The sequence below is a fragment of the Mustela erminea genome, chromosome 14 (assembly GCF_009829155.1).
Source record: "Mustela erminea isolate mMusErm1 chromosome 14, mMusErm1.Pri, whole genome shotgun sequence".
Lineage (NCBI taxonomy): Eukaryota > Metazoa > Chordata > Mammalia > Carnivora > Mustelidae > Mustela > Mustela erminea.
The window spans coordinates 64,586,988-64,609,918 of record NC_045627.1 but is presented as its reverse complement, the minus strand read 5'-3'; the positions used below and the strand labels follow the sequence as shown (position 1 = coordinate 64,609,918).

Here is a 22,931-nt window from a genome sequence, read left to right as displayed (position 1 = left end):
GGGCCCCTGCCCGGCCAGCTCCACAGGGACTGGGACGAACCGGGCCTCGGGGTTTGAACCCCAGTGCTCTCGCCGCCCCGCTCGGGGCACGGGAGCCTTGCCCGGCGCCCGCAGTTCCCTTAAACTAGTCTCTTCTCGTTTTCCTTTTCAAATGAAAAGGCTGGAAGGGGAGAGAGATCTGGGCGAGGACTCCAAGCCTTTTCGGATTTGTTCAAGGATTTTTATTTATTTATTTATTTATTTATTTTCACTTTTATTGACTTTGTTTCTGTTATTTCGAGTCGTCACGATCCACGGGTGAGGAGACATGCAGGGCGCATCGCCGCTACCGAGAGAGCAACTACGGGGCGGGGCGGCCCGGCCGCCGGCGGCCCAGGGCGCACGGTGCCCGGCCGGAGCAGCGAGCCCCGGGGGCTGGAGCTGCCGCGGGAGAGCGGGCCTGCGTGGGCCAGGCGGCCGGGGCTGGGCTGGGGGAGAGGCCGAGGGAGGGGCAGAGACGGAGAGACAGAGACAGAGGGGGAGAGAAGCGGGACAGAGAGAGATGGAGAGAGGGGAGAGATGCGGAGAGACGAGGAGAGCGAAAACACGGAATTACAGAGAAATAGCCAACGAAACAGAGGCGAGAGGAGTCCACAGGACCATGTTCGTCGTTTTGCATAGAGATTTCTTTTCTTTCGTAATTTTTTTTGTAACATAAAAAATGCCCCCCCTCCCCCAGGACGTGCTGTGCTTTAGTGGGCGTGTAGCTGTGTCCCCCCCTCCCCCCCCAGCGAGCGGCGACTCTCACAGCACAGACAGAGGGGCGTATCTACAGGCAGGGCGGGCGGGCAGCGGGGACTCTACCGGGCGGGGCGGGGCGGTGGGGAGGGTTTATATACACAGGGGTTCGCCTTCACACGACACACACCGTCTTTCTACAAAGCAGCATCCTGTTGAGTTTCTGTTTCGTTTTTCCTTTTTGCAAAGACCATCATATTAAATAAATGTAGACTTTTCACGGTTCTGTTCAGTTCCTGCCGGAGGAGGAGGCTGGAGGTCGTTGGGGGGGGGTTGGACTGGGTAGCCCCCACTTCCACCCCGCCGCAGATGCCAGCTCAGAACCTGCTCCTACTACCGGCAGATCGCGAGTCTGTGTCGGGGGAGGGGACATCCAGTAGCCGCCGGGCAAGACCAGTGCCCGAGGCCTACGGAAACTGGTCCTGCAGCAGGCACTGGAGAGCCTCCGAAGGGGCGAGGAGTTGAGGAGGAGAGATGCGGAGGGTCGTGGGATGGGAAAAGGACCGGCAGGAGGGGAGAATGGGAGGTCGGCAGATGGAAAAGACGCTGAGGTGGGGCAAGGTGGGGCTGAGAGTCCGGTCACTAGTAGGAGTGCCTGGACCCTAGGGAACCAGGCAGTTCAGGTAGAGTAGGGAAGAGCCAAGCCTAGGGCTCGGTGGGTGCGCGCTGCTGGGGCCTGCGTGCCTTGGGTCCCAAAGCTTCGGAAAGACCTGATGACCCCACGCCCCCATTCCATGCCACCTCCTGGGGCAGGGCACACTCGGAAGGTAGGGGCAGTCCGGCTAGCGCAAGGGTAAGGGCTCTTCCCCGAGGGTTCGGCAGGGGGCTCTTCCTCCTTCTGCAGAAAATCGTTTCGTTCTTAATTTCCTTCGCCCAGTCCCTCCAGCGAAGCCTCCCGGCGCCGGAGCGTCCGAGGCGGGCTGCTCCGGGGCTGGGCCGCGCTGCAGTCCGCGCTGATTGTGTGTCACAGAAACGTGTCCCCCGCGCGCAGCGGCGGGCCCGGCCAGGGTCGGGCGGTGTGGCTGGTCCGCTCCGGGGCCGGCTCGGGCCTAGCCGGAGCGAGCTGGGGCGCGCCCTCCTCTCGACGCCGCGCAGTCCAGGCAGGCGGGGAAGGGCGGCGGGCAGGGTTGGGGGCGGTGGGCCCGGGCCTGAGGGTCCCGCCCGCGGCTCCACCCGTCCTGTCCGGCCTTGGACGGGGTGGTGTGAAGGGCTGCAGGGTTCCTGGGATGGGGGTGGGGCTGGGGCGGTGGCCGGGAGGCATCGCGTGGCGTCGGTGCTCCCTCCCTCCGGGGTGGGCGGTCAGACGGGGACGATGTGGAGGCCGAAGCTGTCGGCCTGAAGCTTGATGTGGTCCCCGCGGTAACTAGTGGCGGTCATAGGCAGCGGCAGCAGCGGCAGGGGCGGAGCCCCGGGGGGCGGCACTATAATAATAAGGGGAACCTGGAAGTTAACACAGGAGAAGAATGGGCTGGGTGAGAGGACAAACAGGAGAACAAAAAAGGAAAGAAAAGCAAAGACCTCCCGGGGCTGGGGTCTGGCGGACTCGGGGCAGGGACACTTCGGCTGGGTCAGGGGGCCGGTCGCCCCCGGGAGAGCTTCATTCACCGGTGGGAGAGGGACCCGATCGATCGGTGACCGCCGCCGCCCGACTGGTGGCCCTCCAGAGGGATCCAGGGTGGGTGGGGGCGGCGGAGAGCCTTCTAGCCCCGGGGGAGGGAGAGACAAGGAGGGAAAGGGCGGGAGGCACGGGCGTCCTCAAGGCATCCCGGGACCTCAGTGCGGCACTAACGAGCCCGCCCGTCCGCCCGGCACCCGAAGGTCGGGTCTCGGGGAGTCAGACCGGCGTCGGGAGGCCGACCGGCTGAGCTGGCCCAAGGGCGGACGCGCTGAGCCGCCGGCCAGCCAGGTGGCGTACTCACTTAGTAAGGCGGGGTTGCTGAATCTCCAAGCCTCGTTGTAGGCCGTGTACTGGGGGTGGCTGTACGGGTTGCCGGAGAACTCGCTCCCTGCGGAAGGGTGGGGGAGTGGGGATCAGACAAGCCCAACGCCGGGGCGGACCCGACGTGCCCCGTCAGCGGCCTTCCCCCGGGTCCCAGGTGCAGGTGCGGCGGGCAGGGCGACCCCGCAGAAGGTGTGAGGGCAGACAGAGGCAGAGCAGTCCACAGGGTCCGCGTGGGGAGAGCCCGTGGTGGGGCGGGTGCAGAAGCACCAACACGGGCCCGGGGACTTGGGGCTCCCCCAAGGAGGCACTCTGGGCCGCCTGGGAAGGGTTTGTTCTGGTCCCTGTGCGCCTACCCCGCTGCTTTGCGGGGCGTGGACACTCTGGTTCTAGGAACCATAGCCCCACGGGATGGAAGCCGGGGAAGGTGGTGAAGGAAGGCCCTCGGGACACTTTGTCCCAGAAAGTCCTAAGAATGGCATCTCAGTAAGGTGCCAATGCAAGGGGTGGGGGCTCTGCTGGGAAACACCCCCCCTTCCACCTTTCCCTCCTGGGATTGGATACGCCGGCCACGCAGCAGGAGAAGGAGGCGGTGGGAAGCAGGTGGACTCTCCGCGGGTCCACGGGCGGTTAGCAGAGGGCCCCGTGGGCTGGGAGCCGTCGGAAGCGGCTTCCCTCCCTCCGCGGGAGAAAGGCCAGGCCTCCGGGTTTCCCCCTCGCCCTTTCTCCTGTGTGATGACCCCAGACTGTTTACAGTGATCCCTAACCGCGGGTTAAGTAGAGGAGAAGGGGCCCCTCTCCGAGAGGGAGCTGGGGTGGGGGTGGGGGATGCAGCCACTGGAAAGCCTGTTTATTGACGAGGAGGGAAAGCATGCGTGCAGCAGGATAATGAGCTTCTGAGCTCAACTGTGACCAAGAGGAACTGAGCTATCTCCTTCCCCATCGCTAATGAAACAAGTGTAATTTCCTCATCAGCACTAGATTCTGTTTAACGACTCCCCCCTTGCCACCATGAGCTCTCTGCGGCTCCCCTCATCCCCACCTCCTTGCAGACACCCCCTCCCTCACCCCCACCTCTCTAAGACCTCCAGCCTCCACCTGCTCACTGCTCGGACCTTCCCAGAAGACACTCCTTGTCCCCAACACTTCTGCCCCCACTCCAGATCTGGGCAGGGATACCCTCCCCCACACCTCCCAGCTCTCCTTAGCAAGGCCCTCTAACTCCCTTCAGCCCCTGTGGTGCAGCACCCTCTTTGCCACCGCCCATCCCCCCAAGCTCTGTTTAGCCAGGGCTGTCCCTGAATGGACATCCAGGAAGAGGGCCAGTCACCCTCTTCCATCCTCCCCGACCATAAGGGTTGTGCACGAGGGGAGGGCCGCCAGCAGAGGTGGGCTGCAGGTCCAGCGAGTCTCACCCTCTTTAAGACAAGAGTTTGTTGGTGTTTCTGCTAATAGAAGCTTCAACTCTGTGGCTTCAAGCCCAGCTCTCAGTCAGGGGTGAGAGGCTGGGAAGAGCACAACCTCCAGCTGGGCTCCTCAGACCCTAAGTGTGGCTTCTGCCTCTCTGATCCACACAGTCCAGACCCAGCTCCTCAGGAGGAACGAGGGCCCCAGTACCTCTGAGGAGACGTGGTGCTCGAGCTTGTTTCTCTGAAGCCAGTATCTTTGGGTCCTGCCATAGCCTGTCCTCTCTGTTCTTCCTTAGGGACTAGCTCCCTCCTCTCCCTGGGGTGGGGTCAATTCTCCACACTAGTTTTCCCTGTGGGTTGGTGTGGACCAGGGTGGCTTTGTCTGAGTGACTGACAATGCCCCTGGAAATGGTTCTTGGCTCCAAGTTTCCATGGAAACCAGGGCAGGCTCTTCCGAGCAGTGTCAGCTGGCTGGGGGTGGGCTGGGGCGCTGAGAGAGGAGCTGAGGCTCAGTGCTCCCCGGGCACAGGCTCGGGTGGGCGGGCCCTGTGGAGGGGCCGTGATGTACAGTGGGAGCACACAAGAGCCACTTCTGCAAACTCCCTCCCTGGGCTGCTCATGAGGGACCAACTGCAGCCTCTAGGGAGACAAAGGGACGGAACAGCACTGGTTTTGGGGGGAAGGGATGTTGGATCCCCCCACCCCCAGACTACTGAGCACGCGGCAGCTCACCCACAATTTAGTCACCCCCACCCAAATTGGGCAGCTGCAGTATTGTCACCTACCAGGCACCATTCCTGCCAGGGTGGAGGTGGGGTAGCTTCCCTGGCCAGTGGGGGGCACGTGAGGGGGGTAACCAGGCAGAGTGGTGCTCGCCATGTCACGACCTGGAAAAACACAAAGGGGAAGGGGTGAGGCCTGGAAGAGAGAGGCCTGCCTCTGCTCACACCAGGGTACTTCGTGGAGAGGAAACTCTTGGAGAGGACAGAGCTGTGTGCAGATACGTGGGAGAATGTCTGAATGAGTGGGTACAGGTGTGCCTTTGCATGGGTTTAAGCTTGTCCCCCAAATGTCCTGTGTCGGGCTGTGCACCTCTGCTCTGTGTAGCGCTCTGTGTCTCTCTGCGTGCTTTACGTGCCTATGTTTAGCTTTGCATGGGTCCCTTTGTAGCCCAAACCCAGATGGGGAAGGGAGGGAGACGACCTGCTTTTATTCCTCCTCTCCGGCAAGACAGTCAGCTATGGTTTCTCCAGTAACCAAACGGACCTCTATCATCTTGCTCGCCTCTCTAGCACCCCGTCTTCTCTTCAGGCTTGGAGAATACCGCCCCCCCAACCCATGCTGGAGCTGATGGGTCTTCCTTGTTCTCTCTAAGTAGAGCTGCAGGTACAGGGCCTGGCAGGTGTGGCAAGCAGGCGGTCGGGGTGGGGGCGGTGGGAGGGGGAGGGTTGTGCCACTAGGGAGCTATTTTGCTGTTAGTGTTTATGGCATTTAGACAATAGAAAACCATCCCTGAAGTGAAAATCGGGAGCTTTGAGCCAACAGTTCAAGTGGATTGGATAAAGTTCCAATAAGCAAAATGTGCCCCCCCACTAGCTGCTGGACTTCTGTCCCTGGAAATGTCTACTGGCTAGAGTCTGGACGGTGGAGGGCAGGACTTTCCTTAGCAGTGTCCTGGAGGGAAGGTAAGGCAAGCCAATATAAGGGAACCACCCGAGTCCAAAGACCTCTCTGGGACACAGCTACACCTGAGTGGCTTCTTTTCCTTGCCTGTCCCCTCCATCACCATGAAGGGACCACCACCTGCCTTGCAATATATGTCCCAATCTTTAATGACAATAATTTGCCCTCTTCCCTCTCCCACACTTCCATGCGCTAGAGAAAACGTGGTGCCTGGGTCCCATTTATCTTCTCCAGATCCCCCTTACCCTCCTCTTCAGCCTATGCCACTCCCCCACTGTAGCGCCTCTGTCTGGCCATGAGAAGGCGAAGGGTGGCTGCGGAAAGTCACAGAACTCTGCATATCCGGCCCAGGACACCTTCTTTTCATCAGTTGCCCTGGTCTTCATCCTCCCTATGGCTATTCCAAAACACCCCTGGCTCTCCTTGCCACTCTCTCCTTGAATCTCACCTCATCTCCTACTCTTCTGAGATGTGAGTTTCCTCATTCCTCCCTTAACACATCTGAGTGATTCATCGTCCCCTAAGTATACAGAGCTACAGCTCAGGTTTCTGTATTTCCAGCTGCCTGCTAAACATTTTCATTAGCTGTCCCACTGTTGCCTCAGACCTAAGGGGAATAAAAGCCAACTCATCTTCCCCTCCCCCCACCAATCAGGTGTGTTGAAGTCCTTCTTGAAAACCACCAAACCAAAAATCTTTGGAATCCTCTTTTGTTTAGAGAGAGAGAGAGAGAGAGAGAGAGAGCGAGCGTGCACACACTCACAAGCTGTGGGGAGTGGGGGGAGGTAAGGAACATGAGAGAGAATCTTTAGCAGACTCCATGCCCAGCCCAACACAGAGCTTTGATTTCACAATCCTGAACAACCCTGAGATCATGACCTGAGCTGAAATCAAGAGTCAGACGCTTAACTAACCAGGCCACCCAGGCTCCCTGAAATCCTTCTTGATATAGCCTGTGTCCTTTCCCTCTGGATGAAATCAGTCACCAGGTGTTCCCGATTCCCCTGAGCAATGTCTGTTCCATTGGTCCCATCTCCATTTCCTCTAGAGCCTACAGAGCTCAGCTCCTGAGACCCCACCCTTGGTCTTCCATAATCGTGCTTTTGCTGGTGTTCCCTGCACGCACATTCCTGCCCCTCCAGTCTGTCCCAGGTGTGGCTGTCTGGCTAGTCCCCATGAAACGTTGCTCTCAACATATCACTGCCCTTGTGCAAACCACTACTGATTCTCTGTAGGCCACAGCTGGAACCTCCACCCTGCAAGGCTTTCAAAGCCTCCTGGGTACTCTCCCACCTGACTTTCTTAGCGCTGATTCTCACTCCGCCTGGTTCAGCTGGACTGTTTTCACAAGCGTATATGCTGTGGAACATCTCTGTGCTTTTGCTGTTTGATTTTCTTCTTCTTCCTCATAGTTTCCCTCTTTTTCCACCTCCAGCCTTAAAATGCCTACCATTCTACCCCTCAGGGAAGTTTCTTTCTTCTAAACTTCTAGAATGTCTGTGCTGCATGGTTGACCGTGTCATTATCTCTCGTAAGACATTGGACCTGTTCCGTATGGCTTACTTCCTCAAACGGACCATAATCAAACTGAGGGCAGGGCCCTGTCTTCTGTTCTGTCTTGCATAGTTGAGAAATTAATAAATGATGCTCAGTAAATACCCTACTGATTGATTCTCTATTGCTCTGTTGGACTTCTAGCCAACTCCAGGTGCGTTGTACAGTTTTCTAATTGTTTCATGTGTGCTGGTCTCCTTTGAAGAGGTAAAGGCTAGGATAAAATGCAAATGCTGAAATCTGCTTTTTCTCTAAAAACAGTTTGAGCAAGGGATTATGAATCTTTATAGGATGGAGAGAGATGACAGTGACTTATTGTGACTCATTTTGTCATGCAATAGAATGGTTCTCCTTGATACCTGTCCAATACAGCGAAGATCCTACATTTCCTAGAATTCAAGAACAGATGACAGAGCAGAACCATCAGACAAGAGATCACTTCAGACTCCCAGGGAAACAGAGGAAAGAATCTGCATCTGCTTTGTTGTGGGTTTTCTTTCACTGGCTTCTATTGTTGTTAAAAGTTTCATTCCTCCTGTCCATCTCTCAGTGGTGTGGATCTGAAGTGTATGAGGACAGCAATATCTATCAGTTCCCTGAGAGATGAATAATATGGCATTTATTAGACAAGAGGGCCCAGGACAAAGGAGAGTTGAGGAAGAGTTAGAGGTTTTGCAATGAAAAAAGATATAGAAAGTCAATTCCTCCTGGTCCCTGATCTTAATGCCTACAAAACAGCCAGGAAAAGAAGGATGCTTCTTCTTCTTTTTTTCTCTTTTTAAGAATTTTATTTATTTATTTGAGAGAGAGAGAGAGCGCGCATGAAAGGAGAGAGGTCAGGAGGAGAAGCAGACTCCCTGTCTAGCAAGGAGCCCGATGGATACGGGACTCGATCCCGGGACTCCAGAATCATGACCTGAGCCGAAGGTAGTCACTTAACCAACTGAGCCACCCAGGCACTTGGGATGCTTCTTTCTTTAAAAACAGGAATTTAAATGTACCCAAATTCCGATTTTCAGCGGCCTGGTTCCTACACCATGACACACATGAATTCCTTGTAATCTAAGGTTTTGTCATACAATTCCCTACCTGGCTTCAGGAGAGAGGAAGAAAGGCCAGACTCCTGGAAAGGTGTCTCCAGCTCACCTGGATTTACTCTATAAATGATGGTTATTTCCACCGGCTTTTCCTCTCGCAAAACATCAGGCTAACTTGGAGCATACAGAAACTTCTGTGTGCTGGAAGTCGCCCAAAGAACTGTTCACTGAAAGACACATTTCCAAATTCTAGTTAAAAAACTGAATCTGGGAAGTGCTATTCAGACATTTTTAAAATGTGAGATAAGAGGCCCATGATGAGGAAGAAGCATACTGGCTTCCTGGTGTTCTGCACACAGCCGTGCTGCTGTCTCCTGTGACATCAGTATCACCACAAAGAGGTGCCCGTCAGGACCCCTGAACCAACAGAGGTACAAGCCACCGCATATAAAGCACTCTCAATGACTTCATTAGTACACAGGGGACACCTGAAGAAGAGGAAAAAATTGACCAAACTCTTGCCAGAGCCATATATTTTTCTGGAACGCCATTGTCAATAATGGAAAACACATACTGCAGGAAGTTTTCAAATTACTAAGACCATCATGCCATTTGCCCAGCAGCATTCTTTGAGCAAGCCTCTTAGTGAGAGATATGAATGGGTAATGGAATGTGTGCAAGGAGAGTCAACAGAGCCCTGCTGACGGATGGACAGAGGGGAGCAGAGGGGCTCCAAGATTGTCAGCACAACCACCCCCTCAAAACAAACAAGCAAAAGCACGGGAAAAGGAGAAAACAGTGACATAGCAAAACACATCAGTTACAAAGTATATGCCGCCCAACAGAAGACAGAAGTAGCAAGGTGCTTTGCTCATCCACCATCCCAGGAATGTGATAACAGCACCAAGAATCACAAATGGATTAAAACAACAACAACAACAACCGGGTGCCTGGATGGCTCAGTTAAGTGAGTGCCTTCCGCTCAGGTCATGATCCTAGAGTCCTGGGATCAAGACCCACGTTAGGCTCCCTGCTCAGCAGGGAGTCTGACCCTCCCCCCTTTCATGCTCTCTCTCTCTCAAATAAATAAGTAAAATCTTAAAAAAGGAGGGGGCGCCTGGGTGGCTCAGTGGGTTAAGGCCTCTACCTTCAGCTCTGGTCATGATCCCAGGGTTCTGGGATTGAGCCCACATTGGGCTCTCTGCTCAGCAGGGAGCCTGCTTCCCCTTCTCTCTCTGCCTGCCTCTCTTCCTGCTTGCACTCTCTCTCTCTGTCAAATAAATAAATAAAATCTTAAAAAAAAACAAAACCCACATATTACCAGGGGATGGGCATTTTGTGGGGGAACTTGTTTCCTAAGGTCACAAAGTTTTAAAGATGGACAAACCTTTGAGATGATCTAACTTCCTTGTCTCCAAGAAAATGGAGGCGCAGAGTGTAATGACTTCCTCATGGCCGCAGAGCTAGTAAACCAGAGAGCCCATATTCGAAGCTATGTCTGTTTAATTGCCTTTGAATGACATTGCCTTTGAATGACAACATGAAGCCAGATAATCCCCAAAAGAGCCGAAGGAAAGGAAAAGAAGTCATCCAACAAGCAAAAATCTCATATCGTCACTGTCGTCATTAAGACAAGGCAAGAAAAAAAAAAACATAAATAAAATACTGACACCAAAAGTCTGAGACAAAACTTCACGGGGTGGAGTATTAATCTCCTTGGAGAGTCTTCTAAAAAACAAAGAGGCTCTTCAAGAAACAGCAGTAGTTGGGAATCTTAAAGTACCCAGAAGTGTGAGAAGCACTGTACTTGATGAAGATGTCTTCTCAGTTCAACTGCGGAAGTCCCCAAAGAGTCTACAGCCGATTTCTACAGCAATCACTGCATCTGAATCAGACAGTGCACTTCTGTCAGACATTCCTTAGCAAATGGGCCAGATCGAATCAACGGTTTTGGAGAATCTAAGTGCAGTTCCTCTTACAAGTACAGAGAACAGCAAAGTGAATGACTTTATTAAGAAATTGGAAAATTTCAGCCCCCAGACAATTTATGCTGTTTTGTCAGCTCTAAGATTCAAGGGCAGAGTTGCGTTTCTACTTCAGCTAGACTAAGGTAGCCCTCACTGAGCACCTACTACAACTGGGCACCATCCCAAATGTTTTCTATGTCTTCTCTCTTTTGATCCTTGTATCAACCAATGATGCTGATCTGTTTTTAATCCCCACAGTATAGATGAAAAACTGAAACCCAGAGGGGCTAAGTGTTATGTTCAAGATTCCACAGAGAGTAGATGGCAGAATCTGGATGAAAAGAACAAGCAGTATACTTGGGAATTGATTCTGGAATGATGTCCTTGAATATTACAGACTCAGAAAATAGGTATTTGGTCCAGGCGAGTAACCTGGGGTTATGCTAGGGGAATCCTTCCTAAAACAACATCCTGTTGCTTCTTGTTGCTTGCATGTTTTGGCTTCTTCCATTTTCTACGGCAAGGATTTTAAACTGGGGTTCACTGATCCCATAGGACTCTATGGATCCGCTTCACAGAGCCCATATAAAGCCATACATCAAATGTTATAGGTACACATACATAATATCTAGACGGCTTTTTATCATATTCTCAAAAGTATTCACGACTCCAAGATGGATAAACACTCTTTTTCCCAAACCAAAGGAACCCGTTCTTTGGCATAAGAAAGACACCGATTCGTCTGAACGCACTTGAATTGTACCAACAGACGAGCTCACACAAAGAACAGCAAATAAACAGGTGGAGGGGCAGAGAGGCTGATCTCAGGCGAAGAGAACGTGGGCATCCAGGAGACCCAGGAAATAACACAAAGGCAGCCGCCAGCGCGGCAGAGACGCTCTGGCCCGGTGATGACTCAGACCCCAAGACTTATTAGACGTAGATTTATACAGCAGAAGTTCTATTCAGTGAGTGTGGAGATGCTTTTCCTCAGCATCGTTCTCTGAAAATGAGCACTTCTGCTCTCCACTTGACACTATGGAGGACCCTAAGGCCAGAAAACATAACTCTTGTTTTACTATCCTATTCTCAAGTTTTTGTCTGCTTCTCATAAGGTGGTGAAGATGAAGACGTTAGATCGCTCCAAGGTTGGCAGTCTGTGCCTGCTTTTGACACAAGCATTTATAATACTTCCAAGAATACAGTTATTAAATTTGTAATTACTGTCTGCATATACTGTACGTTTACACTGACTGTTCAATGATGATCACTTTATGACCAATCCAAGTTTACATAATACATGGAAGCCACAAACTTTAAATCCGTAAAACCTGCTTTTAAAGGAGAGGAGAAGAGTTTTCTACATGTTTCGTTTGGTTTCTTATTTCCCATGTTTCTGAATCCTCTCCAAGGTTTCTCCCGGGTTGGGGGTGAGGGGGAGCAGGGTTGCCTGAATGAGAGCCACCAGCCCCAGGCGGTGGGTTGGCCCCAGAGCGCTTCCTCTGAGCCCTGTCTGCCCTGGGTTCCAGCAGAGGGGGCTGTGCCCCCAGCTCAGGTGGCTGCTCTCCCAGCTGATCTTGCCTCCCCCACAGCTGGACCTTTAGCCGCCCAGAGCTGGGTGGGCTCGGGAAGGTCTGCACCCTGACGGCCAACTAGCTGGGTACAACCAATTAGGCTGTTCCCGCTCCTTCTCCTTCCAGCACACTGCCCTTCTCTGGGCCATGGTCGCCTGCTGGCCTAGGGCCCCCCAAGAGGTGACTTCCTTTAAACTCCGCCGGATGGCGGATAGAGCCATAGCCTCGGGATCCTGGGAGAAGGCTAGGCAGTGAGGGCGAGTATCACATCTGCAGAGGCCTGCGAGGGAGTCTGGCTATTTTTTTAGAGAAGGAAACTGAGGCTCAGAGAGAGGGGACGACATCCCAGCCCTCTCCTCCTTCACCTCCCAAGCTGCCTTCTCTAGCAACGAGAGCAAATCGCACGCGGGCAGGTGCGGGCGCCCAGGAGGCCGGCTCTGACTCACGGATGGGCGCAGAGCACGAGAGACCCTCTTGCTGGGTGGGCAGAGGTTAAGCCTGTTTGCACAGTCTCCCGATACTCCAGGTCTCCCAGTTCCTCTCCGGCTTTATTTTGTTCCCTGAGTGCACTGAATTGTCAGCTCTAATCCTTCCGAAAGCGCAGCGTTTTTCAGGCGCTCTGTGTAAGTGAAACCCTAATCCCAAGAAGAAGGGCCACTTAAGCTGCTGGAGCATTAGGCCGCTCTGGGAGCAGCCCTCGGACTTCCTCCCTCCCTGCCTGGCAGCCCAGCCGCCACTGCGGAGGAGTGGGGGGATTCCAGGCTGAAGGGAGCAAAGCCCTCTCAGAAGTAACACTAGTGGCAGGGCTTGCCTCCCCAAGCTCAGGGTTTGAAAAAGGGCTGGCTTGTTTGTCCTGTGGCTGATAGCAGGGAAAGAAAGATTCTGATCCCCCTAGGGAAGCAGTGTGTGTAGGGCGGGTGGCGGGGTGGGGGTGTGTGTCTTCCTGTCCCTTGAGGGCTGGTTGATTCTCTGGGGTAAACAGGCCTTCAGGTCTTATCTGGGGGCCTTTGAGGCCACCAGGACACTTCTGAGCCCTTCGTCCCAAGCATACCTATAATATTCATTGGGACACCACCATTTAGGATTTCTGGTCATTCAGAAAAGATTGAATTGACTGATTTACTTTTACTTAGCCAAACTTTTCTTCTTAGAAAGTGCCAAATAATGGAGTAAACAAGCTCAGTGTCAGGGGACCCCCCTCCTTTTGGAGAAATATCCTCTGGGATACCCCAAGCATCTCTAAACAACCGTCTAAGAGCTGAGAGGTTGGGGCGCCTGGGTGGCTCAGTGGGTTAAAGCCTCTGCCTTCGGCTCAGGTCATGATCCCAGGGTTCTGGGATCGAGCCCCACATCGAGCCCCGCATCAAGCCCCGCATCAAGCAGGGAGCCTGCTTCCTCCTCTCTCTCTCTGTCTGCCTCTCTGCCTACTTGTGATCTCTGTCTGTCAAATAAATACATAAATAAAATATTAAAAAAAAAAAAGAGCTGAGAGGTTCTCCATAACCTAGCGAATCGTGAAAACGGTACCCAGTGCTATTGGGCAACCCTTCATTAGCCTGAGTTGGCTACTATATGTGTTTGAAATAAAGATCACTGATTTCTTAAACATATTTTGATTCCTATTAAAACTGGCCCCTCTTCCTGATCTCTACATATCCGTGAGCCCTAGCTGTGGAGGACTAAGCACCGTCCTGTTGGGGTGCTCAGTCTTTGGGTCTCATGGGCGGAGGGAGGAGGTGAAGGGAGAAGTCAAGATGAAAGCTCAAGGTAATGGGCCACATCTGAGCTCAGCTTAGGCGGCCGTGCTGCGTCTTTGCTAAAGTACCCAGGAGCCTTTCACACCTTCTTCATATTCTCCAGGACTCTGCTCCCCTCTGCAGCTCCGTTAGAAGCCCTGTGTGCTTCTGTCTGAGGCGCCCTGCTGGGATGGGCAGGCCGTCACCACTGGGGATGGCTAGTAGACACAGACATGGACGGACGTGGATTTAGGATGGAGTTGGGGGTGGTACAGTTTTTATTTGGCTCCAATTCCGATCTGACTCTCCCAGGCTTAAAGTGCATTAGTGCTGCTTCTTTTCAATATCCTTTCCCTCTAAAGGTGAACTGGATAAAGAAGGAAGGGAAAGAGCCCAGATCCCATGACTCCCTAGGCTGCAGGCCCAGGGCACCCGCATTATCTGTCAATGTCTCATTGCTATGGAAATGCCCCCATAATTAAATCAGAGCCGAGGTCTGGGGGCTGGAGGTCCTTGGGGATGTGGCAGGGATGTTTGAAGGAAGCTAGCTTCATACTCTTGGGCCTTCCAAGCCTACGTGAAGGGTCCAGGGCGCATGGGTGTGTGAAGAAGCGCTCTGGCTTGGTTTGGCCTCCACAGCAAAGGGTTCGGACTTGCTAGATGTCAGAAGTTTCCCTAGCCCCCTCCTTTCAAGGCTGGAGAGGAGCTCTGATGTCAGTGCCCTAAATTCCTCTAGCTAATCAGGGGCTTTGAGCCGACAGACAAGGCTAGGAGACTCCCAGCCTCCTTTAGAAACATTTCTCAGCCTTTATTGCCCTCTCCTCCCCCGGAGGGGCTGGCCAAGGGCTAAGCTGTTTGTTTTATGGAGGGAAGTGCAGTTGCCTTGGAAGGGGGGTTGTTAACTACAGGAAAGAGGCAGTTTCTGGAGGTCCTCAGGACTCCCTGAGTAGGAGGAGGAGGGTTTCCCAGGATCCACATTTCTGTCTGCTAAAAGGCCGCATCACTGACCATCCCAGATGTGGGCAAGGAGTCTGAGCTTCTGAGGGCTCCCAACCCTTTCTCAGAAGCTGAGCCTGCAGGGTTCTCACAGGCCTCCAGGACCTTGGGCGTCAGCCCTGCTTTTCAGCTTTGAACTTTGCCTTATTGACCTCCCCACAACTTACCAACTTCCAGGAGAAGCTTCTGCTCCCTCTCCCCTCTTGGGCACCCCCCTTTGGGCAGCATCCCCACCTCCTCCTGGATCTCAGCTATGGATTCTTTCCAAGCTGTAGCCTTAAGGCATCAAGAGAAGTTTCTCCCAAACGCTTGAATAAAACCACCTTCTCCCTCTACTGCCATCCACAGAGGACAGAGAAGCTAAGAAGGCTCTTTTTTTCACTGAGGAGGGCTGTGTTTTCCTTGTCCCTAGCTTTCCACAGTTCAGACTTTTTTTTCCAAAGGGAAGATTCCGTGCTGACACTTGAGCCTGGGAGCTTGGATAAGCAGGGGGCAGGCTCTACTCTCAGGGCTGCGCCTGAGGCTCCTGGACCCCAAAACAATAAGCTATATATAGCTGTAGTCTTCCTTCCTGGCCTTTTTGATTTTTATTACCAGAAGACTGGCTGCTGGGGTGGGGGTGGGGGGAGGATCTAGATCCGCAATAAACACAAAACTGATGCTTTTCTGTTATCTTTTTTGGAATATGAAACATGCTTATTTTATAGTTGCTTTTGGACTGTTCTATTCTCTCTAGTTCTTAGGGGTATCAGTTGTCCTATTTCTTGCTTCTGCTAACTCTCCCTCATGATAGCTTGCATTTACATGAGGGGTGTAATTTTTCGTAGTGAGCTCATCTTTACTGCTGGGGTTCCATGTGCCCTATGTTCGGGAATGCCTCTGTAGAGAAGGTTTGCCCTGGTTCCTGCTGGGGTTTCAGAGTAGGTTATTATCCTAGACAAATTTTTTATGTCAGGTCTTGGCTGGGGGTTCCTGCCACATACTCAGGTATAAATTTGGACCCTGAACCAGGGTCAGGAGTGGGGACTCCATTTTTCATGGAGACGATTTTTCACTCACTTGCTTCCCTGGGTCACTGGGATAATTTGTGTGTTTCCCTTTCACACATGGCATTGTCTTGCTCTGTTCCTGGCTTTATGCAGGGTGATACTCACTTCTGGCTTCCTGCTTCTTTTGGACCCAAGGTCGTGGCTCCTGTCTGCATGTTATAACCACAGTCTCCCCCAGGTAGGGTCCAGCTCCAGGGTGATACCCTCGGGCTCTCACCTACTGCTCTGGCTTTGAGTTTCCCTCTCCTTCTGGCACCAGAGCGTGAGGTTTGGTTGTATGTTGACAATTCTTGTTGTAACATTTTTATCCAGCTGGGTTTTGGGGAGTGTAGCCCCCTTGTTTCTGGACATGGATCTCAATTCCTCCACTACCTCTCTGGGACTAAAAGGAGGATAGAAGAACTACCGTTGCTCGAAGCTTTCCCAGCGCTCAGTGGCGATGCCCACCAGAGGCGAGTGAAGCCTGCTCAGGGCAGCAGCTCCAGGGACTGACAGGTGGATTCCTGGGCTGCTAGGGTTAGCGTGGAGAGCTGCCGCACACTCCCCGTCTCGCTCTGTGTGGCCTCCAGGGTAGGGAGCCTGTGCTTCTCTTCACTGTGGACTTCCACCAGGACAAGGGACCCTCTAAATGCTCAGGCGCCTCTCCAAGGGACCTGGGGCATCCTGAAACTAGTACTCATCTTCTCCCAGATCAACACGGCTGCCTGTGTCCCTTCATTTTGCTCTATGGCTGAAGATCTGGACAGACACAGGAAGCGAGAGGCCAAGGTGAAGTTCATGGGGATGAAGAACTCTTTTCTACCAGTGATGGGAGACTTGAAGGCATCAGCACCCAGTTGGAGCAAGAGTCCTCACTGAAGTCCTGGTCCAGAGGTCCCTGGGACTACTGAGGGGTTGATGACAGCCCCCATGGGGTCCTCTAGAAGGGTAAGAAGTTGATAGAAGAAGGTACCAACCACCACCAGCCCAACTGAGGCAGCCTGGGGCCAGAGTACCCCCAACTCACTCTTTCCTCTAGCTGGTCCCTTTTTCCTTATCACTTTGGAGAGACTCGGCTCCGTTCCAGACCAGCAGCCTAGAGCAGTGGGCTGGAGAGAAGAGATGCCGCTGAGCTCAAGCAGCCCAGCGGCGGAAGGGAAAGTGGGTGATAAATTTAAATAACCAGCTTGACTTGGCAGCTTGCTGAGTTGTGATGCAGTGAAATTAAAATCTCGGCAGAACTTGCAAACACCACCCAGAAAAATCCGTCTCTCTCCTTGGTTCCAAGATGGAAGGTGGGGAGGGGAGACTATCAGGCCAAGCCCCAGACACTGGCAGCCAGCCTTGCTTGCAATGTGATTAGCTGTGTCCTGGCCCACTGGGTCCCTCTCTCCCCTCCACACAATAGCCCGGGCTCCTCTCTCCTCTCAGTCCTGACCTTGTGGAACAGCTGTATCAAGTGGCTGGTGAAGTTTGAAATCAGCCTCTGGTGCCAGGAGGTGGCAGGAATATCAATAAGGTCGGCTCTCCAGGTTGGGCTAGGGCATTGCTGGGCCGGTTTCCCCAGGACGCATCCCTAAAGGTTTACAGCCTCAGCTGCCTGTCCCCAGGGAGGAAGATGAGCTGGGTGCCCAAGACACAGGGGATGACGAGGGGGCCTGGAACACCTTAGCACACCCAAGCCAGGCTGTGGACACAGACGACCTCCCTGCTCCCTCACGGTTAGCACACACCTGCCCAGAAAGAGCCTCCCCTTTTCTTTCTTGACTAAAGTCCTTCATATTTTCCAACAAAATAAGCTTTTTAAGAATTTTCAAAGGAACGTCTACAAATATTCCCAAAGCCTCTCCCATATGCCAGCTGTGCTTGAAGTTTTCACAGATGCCAAGATCTTTCTAGAAGAACCTAGCCCAAGTCCAAGTCTCTTGTGTCTGCTGTCCTTGCATCACTGCTTACTGCTACCCATAAAGTCCTGGCCCGAAGGCCACCATGCTGGACCCACTCCCGAGGTGGCCCATCAAATCTCTGGGCACTGCCCCGTTTCTCACCTTGACAGTACCTCCTGCAAATTCTGTTTGTCCCCATAATAAACACATCATGAATCATTCATCTTTAATAGATTATGCAAATTAGGAGGACATAAAATCAACAAAGATCAATAACTGCAGCCGTTTAATTGCCAGCAAAAACATTTTAAGAATGAGCATAATCGGCAGCCCTCTCTTTGGTAATGGCACCATTAATCCAAACATTGGATCTTGGCCTAAGTGTAGAAAAATCATTCCCTGCCCCCACCTCCTCCCACCTCCCCTCCCCCACCTCTCCACACACTTCTCTCTTTTTGGCAATTTCCAGTTTCTGAGCGAGTTTCCCGTCATTACCACTGGTGAACAGCTCCGAATGTTAATGGTTCTGCTTTTGTTACTCCTCGCTTGATTGAAATGTCGCATACAGATTGAGATGTTAGTGCTAACTTGCCACCTGGGAATGTCAAGCTGGGTCTGAAATGAACTTTTCTCACACTTGGATCCAGATGGATCAGCCGGAGATGTTCCCAGGCTGAGCTGGGACCGTTCCAGGGCCATGGGGGGGAGGCGGGCGGGGGAGGCTCAAGGTGGAGGCACTTTTCTGTACCAGCCCGAGTTCTCCTGCAGCAGGAACCCTACCCGAAGATCCATCTCTCCACCCTGGGGAGCCTCTGCCTTCTGGACCGTGTGGTCCCAGGCACAGAGAAGCACAGCTGGGATGTGAGGGAAAAGTCCTTTGGGCTCTCTTTTGTCCCCAGCCTGGGCTGGGCCACCTTCAGGAAGTGGCCACTGAAACTCTCAGCAGATCAGAAAGTTGGCCTGGCCTGCACCATCTCTCTGCCTTGGGTCAGAACACCCAGCAGGTCAGAGAGCTTCCACGTTGGCCAAGGAGCATATCGAGGGCCAGTTGGTAATAGGCTATGCCCTGACCCAGCCAAGGTTGTCACTCCCAAAAGCAACGTCCGGGTCTCTGATACTTCTAGAACTCCATCTCTGATCACCTAGCTGAAGAGTTCAACCCTGTCTGGGCCAGAAACAGCTGTACCAGGACATGCCTTGAGGACAGCCTGGGAAGGTTAAGAACAAGGCCCTCCTAAGCCTGCAGGTGGAAGCTGGATGGCCACTCACAGCCCAGCTCAGACCTGAGCCCCGCTCAGACCAGCTCCACACCAGCACCAGGGTCTTGTTTCCTGCCTTTTGCCACTGGCTATGACGCTGGCTGCCTACAGGCCCGCCGCTGGGTCCCCGGGCCGCCTCCACACGCCTCGCTCGGCAGGTAACGCCTCAGTGTCTCCCAATCCCCACCGAGACCCTTCTCAATCATTCTGTCTCCCAAGGAACAAACGGCACATTGGCTTTAGTGTCTCCAGAATAATTAGGTGAATTTTAATAACACCTCAATGTGTGTTTCTCCCACTTGGGCACTTTCCTGGCCCGGAAACCCTTCTGCAGTGCCAGGCGCCTTCCTTAGCCTGCAGCTCTGAGGCCTAGAGCTTCCTTGGCTGGGTCCTTCGCTGCACCACACCTCAGCCTGCTTCCCTTCCAGCCACCTCTGCTGCTCCCAATCCACGGGAGCAGCGGGATTAGGTGTGCTCTCCCCTGCACTTGACTGTGGGACAGGCCTGACCCTGCCTGGCCTTGAAATCAAGCCTCAGTCTCAGTGATTTCTCTGGGAAGAGGGAGTGCGACTGGAATAATTGTGCTTTTCTGTAACCACGGCGGTGGAGGCCCTGCCCTGAAGCCCCAAACCGCAGTTCCCCAGGCTGCCCAGAGGGAGAGGAAGGTGGACCCCCGAGGCGCCTCGGAGGCATGGCAGTAGGGAGGCTAGACACCACCACCAATAATTTAGTCTGGCCTAAATTATTTACCCTCTGCCCTCTTCTGTGCACATCCTAGCAAGAGGCCTCTAGTTCCAGGCACCTTGGGGGTGGCAAGAGAAAAGGCAAAGAGAGAGGCAAGAGGATGGGCAGAAGGAACCAGCAACAGCTCCTCCTAGCTTCGACCTTTCCAGGCTGAAGCACACAGAGACCTTGACCACAATTTCTTCTCCTCACCTCTGCACACATCTGTTTTCGGAGGCTTGCGCTCTCTGCAGATATCATGACGGGGGGCCCCCTTGTCCCACTGGGCCCCAGATGGCATGGGCTGAGGTGCCCTTACTGAAATCAGTGCCTCCCCTCACCTCCTGGAAGCCTCCTTACCGGTCACAACAGGGTATGTCTGCGTGCCTGACACGTTGCTGCCCAGCTCGGGGTTGGCGGATGCAGATAGACTCGACTTGACTTCATCAAGCCCGGGGGTCAGGGCTGGGAGGGAGTACTCGTTCCCCTGGGAGAAGAGAGAAAAGCGACAGCTCTCTACTGATGTGCACACACGGAGAGAGGGCTTGGTGTGCAGATGGGGGGGAGGGACAGGGAGCCTTCCCAGATGGGGCAGAAGGAGATGGTCAGGCAGAGGGAGGGGAGCAAGGGAGGGGCGGGCTCAGCAGATGATGGAGAGTTTTGTGTGGGTGGGGGAGACCCAACTGGGGGTCGCTAGAGGATAGTTAGTGGTGGTGATCCCAGCCCTCTCTGAACTGCAGTAGCCTCTCCTGCCGACAAAGCCCCAAGGGCGGAGTGTAGCAGTTGCCCCCCCCCCCCCCCCCGCTGAGAAGCAAGGGGTGTTCTCAGGTCCCCATGGAGTCGTGGGGAGGAGGGGCGGGCCCTGATGGGCCCACCGAGGCAGGAGCTGGGGGAAGGGCCTAGGGGGGCCTTGGGCCTGGCACTGCTGGGCTGGCTGATCGGGTGCTGGCGCCCCCTTTTTAAAAAACAAACAAAGACAGCCCCACGGGCCCCTCGCTCTCTGCCTGTGCACTGGGGTATGAAATTGGGGAGGGGGAGAGTCCACATGGCTAACAGAAGGGTGGGAGGGGGCCAGTCATTGCCTCTGAAAGGGTGTCCTGCCCGAAACACTCGGGTAATTGCCTTTTTATTGCCATCACCGCTCAGCCAGACCCCAGAGCCGGGCCGACCAGGAGCTTGCACAAAGCAGGAAAAGTTGCTCTGATTAATATTACGTTAAATTAAAACTGATTTTCTGCTCTTTCGGGTCCGTTTTTTTCCCTTCCGCTTCCTGGCCCCCCCAGAGGGCCCCCTCCCCTCCCTGGCTGGCCGGGATTGCCTCGTCATTTCCAATTCCTTCTCGTATTGATCTTCCTGTAGAAATCAGTTTTGTAATTAGCTGCAAATTAGGCCTTCTACTGGGGGTGAAGCTGCCCCCTGATTTATCACCAGAGTAATTCGCTGTGATCGGAGAGAAATTAAAATGAACTCAATTAGGCTTCGGATTTGCTTTATGGGCCCTGCTCCGAGTTTCAGGGGGAAAAATGACTGTGCTGGTGTTTAATAGTCTAATGAAAGTAAATAAAGGTTATTCATTGTAATACAGCCAGGGACTCGTGGAGGGTGCACCGAGCCGCCCGCCTCGGCCGGCTCCTCCTTTGTTGGTTTATGGCTCAGGGCACCTTAAAAAGACTTTTGATTTTTGTTTTATGAAGACAAACAGCTTATGGGATAAAAGGACGGGCGGAGAGAGAGGCGAGTGGCTGGGAGCCTCTGGCGTCCTAGAGCGGAACCACGCCGCGTGGAGCCTGCAGGGCTGCGCAGGTGTGAGAGCTCGCGAGCGTGTATGTGCGCGTGCAAGCCCAGCGGACAGGGTTGTGCGGTGGCTGTGAGCCTGGCCAGGGCCTTAGGTGTGGGAGGAATGGGAGTGTGTGCACTGGGGCCCCTCTGGATGTGTGGGTGGAGGCAGGTGCTGGGGGTGTGCCGAGCTGTGGTCTGGGAGAGAGTCCCCCTTCTGGCAGATGGGGTGGGGGTGTGTGTGCTAGCAGGAGTGTGAGCTGTGAGTGGGGGGAGGGAGCAGGTGCTTGTGGTGGTGAGCACAAGGGTAAATGTAAGGAGTTAGGAGATGTGTCTATGTTGTGTATTGTGCGGTTATGTTGTGGCCTGTGTGGTGCGCAGGGTTGTGCTGCGTCTGGACGAAGTATCGGGGCAGAGGTGTAGGCCATCAGCCGACCTCGGGTCACACTGGACAGCTGGACTTGGGAACAGGAGGCAGGCCCCGAGGGCGAGAAGAGCACCCTGGTCTCACCCAAACTTTCTGTAAGACCTTTGAGGCATTTAGGCAAGGGACATGGCAAGAGGACAAGGACGTGTCCTGGGTCTTCTATGCCACATGCATGGAATGGCAGGGCCAGAAGCGACCTATTAGACCTTACCCAAGTCCTCCATTCTACAGATGGGGAAACTGAGGCTCTGAAAGGGAACAAGACTTACTCAAGACCTATCACCCAGAACTCATCATTTCTTAACTGCCATATACCATAATGGTTTTTCTGAACACTACCATAGCGTCTCGATGTGAGTGTGTCTACTTGGCATGCACGTGGTGTACCTGTATGTCACATGGGTGTTGCTGGGTACACACGTTTTTCAGAGGCCTTGCCCTGCCCTGTCCCTGTCCACGTCTGCAGCAGAAAGCTCCTTCCTGGGGTGCCTGGGTGTCTCAGCATTAAGCGGTTGCCTTCAGTTCAGGTCACAATCCCGGGGTCCTGGGATGGAGCCTCATATTGGGCTCCCTGCTCAATGGGGAACCTGTTTCTCTCTACTTATGCTTTCTCTTACTGTCAAATAAATAAATAAAATATTTAAAAAAAAAAAAAAAAAAGCTCCTTCCTCACCTGTTCTGATTTGATGTGCTCTGATGCCTGGAAGACGTCGGGGTAGGAAGGACGCTCAAAGACCCGATCCAAAGCTTCCAGCTGCTGCTGGGTGAAGGTGTCCGCTCGCAAGTGCTTCCGCAAACTGTCCACGCCACTCTGGGAGTCTCCATTGGGGACCGAGCCCTCGGACACATCTGGAGGACACATGGACACTGGTGGCATCAGCGCAGGCTGGCACAGGCATAGTAGGTCAAGGGGACTTTCTAGCCCTGCTGGGACCCCCCACACCCAGCTTCTAGGTAGAGCAGCTGACCCAGGGCTGACCATGCCTCCAAAATCTGGCTGGGGAAGCCAGAGCCTCTGAAGGACCTGGGAAAAGAAAGGCAAGTTGTCCCAGTGTGGGCAGCCGGGGGGGTGTGGGAAGGACTGGGCAGAGCTATAGCCAGGGGGTCTCCTGAGGGAATGTCTCCGAGAACCCCTTCTGTCCCCAGGCCTAGGTCAGCCT

The 22,931-nt window shown here is 53.8% G+C and overlaps 1 protein-coding gene across 7 annotated transcripts in view; it reads right to left on the bottom strand.

Moving 5' to 3' along the window:
* Positions 1-499: 499 nt before the first annotated feature.
* Positions 500-22,931, bottom strand: part of PAX2 (paired box 2) — an 81,572-nt gene continuing 59,140 nt past the window's right edge. For 2 of the 7 annotated variants that reach the window (XM_032313407.1, XM_032313408.1), the window contains exons 8-12: positions 22,445-22,620; positions 19,929-20,055; positions 4,911-5,012; positions 2,697-2,783; positions 500-2,217 (exon numbers count right to left, since the gene is read on the bottom strand). In XM_032313407.1, the coding sequence (XP_032169298.1) occupies positions 2,141-2,217; positions 2,697-2,783; positions 4,911-5,012; positions 19,929-20,055; positions 22,445-22,620 (569 nt within the window). In that variant the 3' untranslated portion in view covers positions 500-2,140. The other 5 variants (XM_032313406.1, XM_032313409.1, XM_032313412.1 and 2 more) reach the window with 4 other exon arrangements.